This window comes from Mus caroli, chromosome 10 (genome assembly GCF_900094665.2).
Source record: "Mus caroli chromosome 10, CAROLI_EIJ_v1.1, whole genome shotgun sequence".
Taxonomy (NCBI): Eukaryota; Metazoa; Chordata; class Mammalia; order Rodentia; family Muridae; genus Mus; species Mus caroli.
This window is the reverse complement of record NC_034579.1, coordinates 48809618-48821962: the sequence shown is the minus strand read 5'-3', so window position 1 is coordinate 48821962 and position 12345 is coordinate 48809618. Positions and strand designations below refer to the sequence as shown.

Sequence of the window (12345 nt, the reverse complement as noted above, 5' to 3'; positions counted from 1 at the left end):
AAAAAAAAAAAAAAAGAAAGAAAGAAAGAAAGAAAGAAAGAAAGGAAGGAAGAAAGGAAGGAAGAAAGGAAGAAAATGCCACACCTCAAAGAAGAGAGGAAGATATTTTGTCAATATTCAGGAATCAGCAGCATCCTTTGTAAGTCTGTAAGTGCTCTGCTCACAAGGACGCCACACATAGGACAGAATGCTTACCTTATTTCTGTCTCTCAGCCTCCTCTTCCTTTCTCTCCAGACCCTCCATTTTATCCCTGACTTTGTTACCCCATTTTATGACCTTTCTTTGTGTATTGGTACATTGCTGATTGTACAGCAGTATCTGGCCTCCAGATTCTTTCAGAATGTCTCCCCCCAAATAACTATCTCAGATAGAAGTGGCTGGCTCAGCCTGGCCCCACCCTTGAGCAATGAGTGACTTACAAGAGGAAGTCACTTCAGAACCTTGTGGCTTCCCCCACAGTTTTGTGTCTTTAGATCAAGCACCAGACCCTGTATCTCTTGGTGTGCCAGGATCAAACCAAAATTTCCAAAGGGATGCCAGGTGTGATAGCACATACCAGAAACAGACATCTTTCTGAGTTAGAGGCCAGCCTGGTCTATATCGCAAGTTTTAAATCAGCTAAGACAATAATTAGACCCTGCCTCAAAGCAAACAACCAAAACCAATGTACAGAATGGAACAGACTGTAAGTGGAACTGAAATCACAAGCGTTGCAGAGGAACAGTGCTGGCTGGCAAAAATGGAGAAGTTTTTGAAAGGATACTTTTAATATGCCTATCATGAAAATCTTAAGATTATATAAATAGCAGAATTATTTGCTAAGATAGTTCCACTAACAAAAACACAGCTATGAAATCTACCTATTGCCCTGGGAAAATAATGTCTTTCCAGCGTCCTTGGAAAGACACAGCCTTTAAAACAAATTATTAAGTGCCACCATAGAGCTATCTATGTCATCTCTTTAGTGTCCTATTGTTCTGTACTTATAAACTTCCATTGAGGATGTGTATGGGACTCTTAAGCTTCCACACATTATCTGTTAGATTATAGGAGAGATAGGCTTGTCTGCTTCCCTTTGAGTCCTTTAGCATCTTATTATTCATGGAGTAACAGACACTCAATAAATGACATTGCCTAATTACTCAGCCCTGATGCCAACTGAAAAAGAATAATACAAATTGAGAAATCCTTTTCCATGAGCACAGAGTCAAGGAGAAGTAAGTGCTTTTTAGCATATGTTATGCGTCAGTTCCATCCTTTCTGGGTCAGGAGAATGGATGGCTATTGCAACATTTGTGTCCTTCCTTTGTTTCCATCTATACACTGTGCTAGCTCTGCTCTCTACACCAATGCAAATGCAAGTCTCATTTGCCTTCTGTCCTCTTTACTTGCAAGGGTTTCAGCACTGTGTTTGAAGTCCCAATCAACCTCTGGTTTAGCCAAATTTTAATCCGACTTCTTAGAATGCCAAACTATAGAACCCTAATTAAATATATAAAACTCTACAAAGCAAAATAAAAGGTCAGTGAAGAGGGTAGGATCAATCCTATTCATTGGCTTCTCTGATGACAGTTAAATTTTAGAAGTGACCTTCATGTCTTGTCAGTGTGTATACATACAATAACACTTTGTCTGGTGAGGTTGAATGTCTTTGTCCCTGTGGTCCCACAGCTGTGTGAGGCAAGACTATAGAATGGCAAGCATTTTTGTGTTTTTATATATCTCTATAAGTCATAAAACTAAAATAACAAATTTATTTTTGTGTATGACTTGGGAATCCAGTAACATGATAATGATATTCATTCATACCCTGCCACATTATGTGTGTGTGTGTGTGTGTGTGTGTGTGTGTGTGTGTACACATACATACATATATTGGAGCAGGGGATGAATATATCTTATATCTTGCTATACTATGGCAGATTATCTCAAACTCAGTTGATCAACCCTGGAGCCCTTCAACAATATGGTTGTTTCCCTTCACTTTATAGAACACAACAGAAGGCACTCATGCTGGTCCATTCGGGGCATTCAATTGCATTATTATCTTCTTCTTTTCTAACTTTAACTCATAGAAATCTCAAGAGATGAGAAAATCATGCTGGGAAACATGCAGGAATTTATGAAATGTCACCAGCTAAGCAATTAACATCATATCTTCCCTTGGAAAACAAATAACAAAAGCTAATAGATACATTGGTAGATAGATAGATAGATAGATAGATAGATAGATAGATAGATAGATAGAACTTATGGGAATTATATGCTATTGTATAAATGATTTAAGGCAATATCTCTTTTTTGTTTGTTTTTTGTTTGTTTTTTGTTTGTTTGTTTGTTTGTTTTACGAGAAGGTCTTTCTACATAGTTCTGGCTATCCTGGAACTCATTGTGTAGACAAGGCTGGCCTCTAACTCACAGAGATCCACCTATCTCTACCTCCCAAGTGCTGGCATTAAAGGCATGTGCCACAGCAGAGACCGTTTTTTAATACTTCAAGGGACTGCACTCCCAGACATTATGCTTAAGTCCATAGGAGATATTATTTAGACAATTATTTCTAAATGGTTTTCCTTCTTATAAGAAAAGTGTATACATTCCCAGAGAGGATAGTGAGAATTGATTGCTACCTGACAGCTGAGGGAAAGAGACAAGCTGATTAGAAAAGGCCACAGGAATCATTCAGTCCTTGTTTCTCGGAAGTGTTTCCTAAGGAGTCGTGTCTGTCTGCCCTACCAACTCCCCAGCATCTGGCTTAACTTTCTCTAGCTCCATTGCACATTACAATCATTTATCACAGCAACAGGTGACCTTGTATTCTAATTTATAAGTATCTATGAAAATGTCTCTCCCGGTAGACTTGATCTTCTGAGTGCAGAATGAGCCCTAGTACTTAAACTGGCTCAAATGCTAGTGGTTAGCTCCATTTTCTTAGGCACATGGTTTAATTGCTATATACCTTTGGTTTTTATGACATTCCAAAGATTCCCCATGGTGTCCAGTTGCTGTGAACATGAAGGCAATCCAGGTAAAGTATAAGACCAATGTATATACAAAATAAAGCACAAAATGTTACATACTCATTAACTAACCTGACCTATTTTCCACCCTGCGCATTCTTTTACAGAACCCTCCACTGTCCGGTTGCTTGGGTCAAGGCAATATCTTATATAGCCAACAGGCTTCAATTTTATGTAACTGATCATGGCTTTGAACTTCCAATCCTCCTACCTGTGCCCCCAAGTACTGGAATTCACCATGTATCACTATGGCTGGATTTTATAATTTTAAACAAGGCAGCATGTTTTTCTGTGCAAAAGCTATATGCTATTTTTAAGCCATTGATAGTACTAGTTATCATTCAGTTATAATTGAAGCAATTAATAACTTTAACCTTTTTCATTTGTTTTTATGAATATATTCCAAAGCTCCTGAAGTTTTAAAATATATTTGGAAATTCATAAAATGAAGAGTTTAGCAAAAAAAAAATACATTTGATGGAGGGTGGATAACTAAAGAAATAAAACTGAGATACCATCTCAAGGTGTCTTGTGGATTTCCTGTACCTGTTCTTTCTGAAGCCTGTTGGTTTCTAGTTTCTGTGATATGCGCACAGATGACTTTTGACATAGGTTTAACATTTATGAACACACGACTGCATATCATTTGTCAGGCAGTGTGCTAGGTGCAAAACCACAAGCCATGCTTCTTGAAGCCAGCCATGAGCCATATGAGAAGTTGTGACATTGATATTTTAGATAAGCAGCAAGCGGCAGTTTCTCAGAAGCCAACTCATTTGTGCGTCAGTTGGCATCCTGGGCAGAAGTCCAGTCACCTGACCTCAAGTCCTTTGCACTTGCCTATGAAGTTAATCTCTACAGGGAAAGCCTTGAAAACATTACCCTATACACAGTTCCTAATTGCTGGAAGATCCAGGCTGCTACTTGAAAGGAGTATTCTGTTACAGGCACTTTAGAGGGAAGTGATGAAGTATGCTGGTTCCTCCTGCCCTCAGGCTTTGGAGCCAGGCCAGTGTGCATATACTTGCTGGATCCTTGACTGTAATGTCATGACTCAAGTCAAGTTTTATTTTGGTTTTAAGTTCTGCGCGTCAGTCTCCTTATCTATCAAACCAATATGGTTTGAGGATATGTTTTAAAGGGTTCTGGCAAAAATGGGGCACTGTGCTGAAGGGAAACATTTTACCTAGTATTTCCAGAAGGACATAGAGGTTCTTCGTAGTTGTTTCTAGTACATTAACATGGTAAGAGTGGAAAAATAAAGCAGAAGACAGGTAAATGAAGGTACTTGTTACTGTGTTCACAGACAAGATTAGACTCTGTTTTGACTCAGGTTGACCGTACTGAAGACTTTTCATAGCTGGCCCTTGAATGTTACCTATAGTTTTAGTAGTTATTGTATAAAAGCATGTTTAGATTTATTTCATTTCATTTCATTTTATCCTATGTGTGTGCTTTCTGTTAATATATGTATGTCTGTCAGGTCCCCTGGAAATGGAGTTGTGGATAGTTGTGACCTACTATGTTACTGCTGGGAGCTGAGCCTGGGTTCTCTGCAAGAGTAATTAGTACTCTTAACTGATAAGCTGTATTTCTAGCCCTGAGTGTGATATTTTTAAACAATCTTATAAAATTTGGAACCAGATGGGGTCATTTTCATATCCTGTCCATATATTGATGACTCTTACTATAAGATGAGCTTCCAAACGCTGACACCATTGCATACACTAGCAAGATTTTGCTGAAAGGACCCAAATATAGCTGTCTCTTGTGAGACTATGCCAGGGCCTAGCAAACACAGAAGTGGATGCTCACAGTCAGCTATTGNATGNATCACAGGGCNCCCAATGGAGNAGCTAGAGAAAGTACCCAAGGAGCTAAAGGGANCTGCAACCCTATAGTTGGAACAACATGATGAACTAACCAGTACCCCGGAGCTCTTGTCTCTAGCTGCATATGTATGGAAAGATGGCCTAGTCAGCCATCACTGGAAAGAGAGGCCCATTGGACTTGCAAACTTTATATGCCCCAATATAGGGGAATGCCAGGGCCAAAAGAATGGGAATGGGTGGGTAGGGAAGTGGGGGGGGGGGTATGGGGAACTTTTGGGATTGCATTGGAAATGTCATTGAGGAAAATATGTAATAAAAAATATTAAAAATTAAAAAAAAAGATAATGGCATGAGTAGGCTTTTGATAATTAAGGGGTCCTTAGCTCTTTCAAAACTGTATAAAAATAATTATAATGCAGGCCTGGTAGCATAGGACTCTAATCCTACCAATTTAGGAGGCTGATTGGAGAGGACTGTGAGCCCAGCCTGGGCTATGTGGTGAGTTCAAGTTCAGTCCAACTTAATGAGATCCTGTCTCAAAATAAAAAGTAAGGGATCCAGAAAATTGGATGGGTGAAGGAGTGCCTGTCTCTTACGTGCAAAGCCCGGGGTCCAATTCTCAGCCCTTAGAATAGTAGTTGTTACACATAGTCTTTGAGTCATAAGATGTTTTATTCAATCAACTTATGGGACAGCTGGTTGCTGGTTATATTTTTAAAATGTCTTTATTGGTCTTTAATTTGCAAATAGATAGGATCTATCTCCAGTTAACATGTGTGTATACAAATATATATATTTTAGTAAAGATGGATCATAATACATGAAAGGTTTTCAAACTAATGAAATAACTGTAGATTTTCAGATTCTTCTCCTGTACCTATTTCAAAGTACTTTTTCATATTTCTTGGTCAAAAAACACTGACAAATTTAGGGTGATAGCCTTGAATATTTGTCTGTGTAAACAAAATAGGAAGGACCTCGTACAAAAATATGAATTTATAGTTTCCAGATCTAATCTTTTATGAAAGTGGAATAGATATAGGAATGACTCATCGTTGTAATATAACATTTCTGTTGTCGAGGACTGACTTTTAAAGATATATATATACATATATATATATATGATTAAATGGATTCCAAAAAGGAAAATTTGTATTTGTAAGGATAAAGATGTAATGCATATGTTCTGTTCATATCTACCCTAATTTATACCATCATCCTCTTGATTAATGGTCAGCCTTTCAGACTAAGCATTGAGTTTTAATGCTGTAACCTTCAAAGCCAAAGTATATGATGTATCTTGTATTGAAAACATCCCAGTTCAAACTGTAATCTCGTTTTTATCTCCACACAGATGATGACCCATGCTTGGAATAATTATAAACGCTATGCGTGGGGCTTGAACGAACTGAAACCTATATCAAAAGAAGGCCATTCAAGCAGTTTGTTTGGTGAGTACAACGTGCTTCAATTTAAGAGTTTGGTTTGGTTTGGGTTTGCTTTTGGTTTTTGAGACAAGGTCTTATTCTATAGCCCTTGCTGGCTTAGAATTGAGCACATAGCTGGCTGTCCTTGAACTCATGGCATTCTTCCTGACTTAAAACTTCTGCTATACCTACTTTTCTATTGCTGTAAAGAGTTACTTATAGAATAAAGAACATAATGGGGGCTAATAGTTTTAGAAGGTGAGTCCATGACCATCATGGTAGGGAGCACCATCATGGTAGGGAGCATCATCATGGTAGGGAGCACCATCATGGTAGGGAGCATCATCATGGTAGGGAGCACCATCATGGTAGGGAGCATGGCATCAGGCAGGCAAGCAGGCATGACACTGGAGTAGTAGCTGAGAACTTATATTCTTATCCACAAATAGGTGGCAGAGAAAGACTAACTAGTAATGGCATGGGTTAGGAAACCTCAGAGCCCACCCCAGTAGGAGACAAACCTCATAATCCTTCCCACCGAGTTCCACCACCTGTGGTCCATTTATTCAAGTATATGACTAAATGGGGCTCATTCTCATTCAAATTACCACACCTTCCTAGAGATCCTAGTTGTGAACTACCACTCCTGGATTTTTACTTACAGTATCTTTTTCTCTGAGTTCCCTAAACTTATTGATGGTTAGAAAGCTTGCGAGGTTCTGTGATTTGGCAGGATCTCCATGTTGCTAGGAAACTTGAACCCTTGCTGGCACTATGGAAAAATTGTATATAATGCATCTTTTAGAAACAACCCCAGCTCTGTTGTCAGAGAGACCCATATAACTGATGTCCAGGGCTGAATTCTAGGAATGGAGTTGCCCCAGTAGGGACCCAACAGTTCCCTGGTAATTCTTGTATGTTCCTGTTGTATAAATCTGTTTCATTATGAATAAGCTGGCTGGGGCAGTGGGCTCTAGTGACCCCCTTCTGTAACTCAGTTTGAGATGTAGCTTTTTTGCTGTTTGTGCAGTGGAAAACAAGGCGTGTGGATTAGGCCAGCTGTTTCAACTTCCATTTATCTGCTCTTTGCTGTACTGGCTTGGTCCTCACAGCAACACTCTGTGGTTGGTCCAGTGAGTACTACTAATGTTCCTCCTGTGGAAAGAAGGAAACCAACAGAAATGTTGATGGATTCCCTTGAGCCAAGACCTCCTCAGGGCCCCTCCTACTGGGCTTGCTTGCTTTCTAGCTCTCAAAATTGTAACTGTAAGTAATGGGGATCTGGAAAAGAAGTATTCTGTGACTGTTGACCTCAACAGCATGCCCTTCTGTATCACAACTCAACATGTTAAATGATACCAGTTCTTATAACAAACAACAATTTCTGGTCACACTTACGGAACAAATATCATAAAGTGGCACACAGCAACATGTCATTTAATCTCATTTTTATGTACCAAAAAAAAAAAAAAACCATGGAGAAGATGTTCCTCAGAAATACGGACTTCAGTGTTAGTGACATTAGACTGCACATTCCTGGTCCTGGTACCCCACTTTTCTGTCTCCTTAGGACTTTTTATGAATTTAGCTCCGGTTCTGACACTGCTGCTAAGGGACATAATCCAAGTCTTTGCAAGAGTTGATTATCTAGTGCAGCCACCTGTGTGTGCAGTGTGTGTGTGGGGAGGGTAAACTGAATTGTCAAAGCATGGGGTGGTTCAGTGGACACATGGGGTTCTAGGAGCCATTGGGGTCTCGGGAAGGGAGAAGGGCGTCCCAGGGAAGAGTGAGTGGAAGAGGCTATTCTGATGATTCAGTTCCAAGACAGACAGAGAGCTTAAGCTGGCACTGCCTGCCACAGAAGTGACTTCAGACACAAGTAGAGTAGTGTCTCAGTACTCAGTGACTAGGTTCCATGAAAGAGGATGGGTGCAAGTTTGAGAGAGAAACTGAAAGCTCATGGTAAATCAGAGGTCATTATCATTATAATGTTTACTATTATAACATTTAATAAACCTGAATCTTGGCTGAATAGATGGCTTAGCTCTTGGAGAGGACCTGGATTTGATTCCCAGAACCTACATAGCTGGCTGGGAATTACAGTTGTCTCTAACTTCCAATGGATCTGATGCCGCCTTCTGGCCTCCACAGCCACTGCACATGTGGTTCACAGACACACGTGAAGGCAAAACAGCTGCACAAACAAAATAAATAAATAAATAATTTTTAAGAAGTGATGTCATTTTTACTTTTGTCTTTGTGAAGGGTGATCGGACAACTCAGTTATATGTTAGTTTGCTGTAATCATCATTGAGTAGATTTCTTGGTTCTCTGCTAAATAGATCAATGGTTTCAATAATGAAACTTTAAAAACATACCAAGTCTTTTTGTTTTTACAGTTTCTACTGGATCTATTAGTTAAAAAACAAAACAAAACACTTTTTATAACCAATATAAATACATATATTTTACCCCAAAATGGCTTTAAATATTAATATAGCAGAGTGAATTGTTAATAATCAAATGGTATCAAATTAGAATAGGCTCCAGGGGATTTTTCTTGTATAATAAAATCAACACTTGGGACTTAGTGCAAAAATTAAAACGTCTTGGTTTTGAAGGTGAGGAAAACGTTTCATTGGCTTCTTTAGACACATCTGAACCAAAGTCTTTGTCTGTAAGGAGTATGTCAACCTGTGTATGCTTTCAGCAGACCACAGAAGAAAGGAACAGTTTGTCTGCCTTCACCCTGGTTGTTGCTGGTGGTTATTTTATTTATGTATTTTTTTTCTTCAGTGGCTTATTCAGATTTGGTCCCTAAAAGCAGGCTATCAGAAGGGGGGACAGTCTGCTCTGTGAGCCTCCTCTCTGCCAGGCATTAGCATCTGGGGAGGCCTTCAGCACCAATGCCGCTGTCTGCTGGCTGTTTCTTTCCAGTTACTTGAAACTCTCACCTATTTGCCAGGGAAAGGAAACCGGGCTCCTCCCTTAGGCTAACATGATGCTAACAAACATGAGACGTGACCCGAGGAGCTTCTCAGTGGCACTTAAAGAAGAAAGCCGAGCTAGCGTCTTGACAGAATTGCTCCTCAAAGGGAACCGTTTATGTCTGATCAGTTATATTAAGTATAACAAAGAAGCTTCTAGTGGCTGAGGTATTAGAGATCAATGAGCACATGAAACTGCTATCGTGTTTCCTGATGTGACCTGGAAACATTCCCTCTAGTGTTTCTCTTGACTCCATAGTTTCGTCTCAAAAATAAACCCTGTAATTTTTTAGAACACTGGATGGGAATAAACAACGACACTAAAACTTTTCTGCCTTTCATGTCCTTATCATTATGTAAGATTTAAATTTACTCTGATTTAGAAAGTAGAATATTTTAATGTTCCATTACTTCTAGCTTCCTAAAGATAATTTCTCCACTTATTAGTTGAACAGTATGTGCACTGAAGTGTGTTCCATTTCTGTTTATGGATCTGCACTGACTAAATGCAGTAGCCAGGCACTGAATACACTACTACTGTCATACAGGGGCATAGTGTGGAATAAACAACCCATAATATCTCTCTTCTAAGGAGATGTGTCGACTAAAGGATGGCAGAGAGGGATACGAGCCTGAGAGGTATAGAATCTCCATGCAGTGAGAGCTCAGAGGGAATAAACAGAACCTGGGCCTGACTAAGCAAGAGAAGGGAGTGGGGATGACTCATACTCTCATACACAGTGGGGATTTCGTGTCAAAATACAGAGCTCCTCCTACTTACCCATGCTTTTGTTTTTCTGGATTTTAGTCACCTGTGGCCAACTACAGTCTAAAAAGATATTGACGAAGAGTCTGAAAATAACCCTTATGCATTAAACAGTACATAATCCTGAGTAATAACCTGAGATTATGGTCACTTCCTGCCCTGTCTTGCCCTGGATGTGACTCATCCCAGCATCCACACAATGTGTTACCTACCTTGTCAGTCATTTGGTACCCATTTTGCTCCCATATCTCTTGGTGTTTCATTTCTTGTATCCGAGTCATTCTTATTTCACTAATGGTTTGAAAGTGCAAGAGGACCATGCTGAGACTTTGGGAGTGCCAAAGAGGAGCCAGAAATATTTCCTTTAACAGTGAAAGTACTTGATATTCAACTTAACATGGAAAAAGAGGCAGGGGAGAATCATAAGCTAAGGTCGTTCAGAGCTACAGTCAAATGAATTTTCTGTCCATGGAACTGGAAAGAAGGAAAAGGAAATCTGCATTGGTTTTGTAGTCCCACATCAAACTGCAAAAGTTATGGCCGCAGTGCTTAAGTGTTGAGACGGGAAAGGCATTAAATGTATTTATGCTTCAGAAAAATGATGGTATATATGAGGTTCAGTGCTATCTGCTGCTGCAGGCATCTCCCAGGGTTCTGGGAACATATTGCCTGCAGATAAAGGGCGACTACTGCAATGATTTAAAAAAAGAGCCAGGCATGGTGATAATTCTACATTTAGCAAACTTCACATAGGCACACTCCAGCGCAGCTACACAAAAATTAATGACAACTGCCCCTTTGCTTCAGGCTTATTCTTTCTTTTCTTGTTGGAGAATGCAATCACAAATGAAGTTTCCAAGAGGTTTAGTTTGTACAACTTGGAGCAAATGTTAAAGATGAGTGTTCATAGCCTGTAACCTGTGAGAAAAAAAATGGTTTGATGTGGTGTATTTTTATATTTTATTTTTTGGAAGAAAATAATACTCTATTCAGTATTACTGTTCATTAATAAATTGAGGATTATGCTCAGTTTTTTCTAGGTATGGTCACATATTTTGTAGACATTTTCATATACATATGGACATATGTATGTGTATACATATATATTGAAATGATATCTTTGGTATTTTTCAGGCAACATCAAAGGAGCTACAATAGTAGATGCCCTGGATACCCTTTTCATTATGGGTATGAAGACTGAATTTCAAGAAGCTAAATCATGGATTAAAAAATATTTAGATTTTAATGTGGTAAGTTCAAGCTTCTCAATGAGTCATTAGGTTTTAGCCTATCTCTACCATATTCATATAGGAGACTCATTGTTTGTTCTAATCTATGCTAATAGAAACAAATTCAACTTTTTAAATGTGTATGTGTGTGCATGTTGATCTGTTTACAGGAGTATGTGTACATAAGGGAAATAGAGGGTAGTGGTCATTGGCTATAATTCATCCAGGCTGGCTCACTTTTCTTTTTCTTCCTATAGTTTTTGAGGCAGGGTCTCTTACTGCCTAGAACTTGCCACCTTAGGCTAGCTAGCCAGTAAACCCAAGGATCTGCCTGTTCCTGGCTCTGCACACGGGGATTACACATAAAGGCCACCACACCCAGCTTTTTGACTTGGGTTCTGGGGGTCAAACTCAGGTTCTCCTGCTTGAAAAGCAAGCACTTTACTAAGTGCTCTCTACAGCTTTGAATGATGAACCTCTACAGAGAACAAACACTCTTAAGCTCTATGCTTGTTCAGTTATTGTGCACAGCATATATCCTTTTTGCTAAATTAAGGGTAAATCACATCAAAAGAAATAAATATTTAAAGTTGTCTACATTCTCAAATCCTCTTGTTCAAAATACTGTAGAAACCCTGTGAGGTGGATATTGAAGCCTCTAAGGTTTTCTCCAGAGCATATGGCTGGCTGTATGCTGGAGTCATGACTGTCACTGGGCTGTGTGCCCAGTGCTTAATCCTGACATGGTACAAGGCATCAGCAGCCACTGTCACTTAACTCGGGCTTTAAACACTGTTCAAACCACTAACATCTAGATGTGTGTGCATAAATAACAGTTTTCAATTTCTTTGTATATGTACCTTCTTGGCAAATATCCTGAGACCTAATGTACTCTGAGGGAACACGATAATAAAGGGAGATGGCTCAAGTGTTTGATGACCCTTGGCTAGAAAGGACTGTGTCTCCTTGGATCTGACTGGTCAGCCACTGTTTTCCCTCATAAGGATGTTGGCAAGGAACTTGATCTAGGGAAAAGGAAGGACGTCAGCCCTGACTTTTTAAAAGTCCTTAACTTATGGCTGT

The 12345-nt window shown here is 39.4% G+C and overlaps 1 protein-coding gene across 2 annotated transcripts in view; it reads left to right on the top strand.

The window, feature by feature from the left end:
* Man1a1 (mannosidase alpha class 1A member 1) overlaps positions 1 to 12345 on the top strand; it is a 173176-nt gene that overhangs the window by 38637 nt on the left and 122194 nt on the right. For both annotated transcript variants that reach the window (XM_021173671.2, XM_021173672.2), the window contains exons 3-4: positions 6208 to 6304; positions 11168 to 11283. In XM_021173671.2, the coding sequence (XP_021029330.1) occupies positions 6208 to 6304; positions 11168 to 11283 (213 nt within the window). The remainder of the gene's footprint in view (positions 1 to 6207; positions 6305 to 11167; positions 11284 to 12345) is intronic.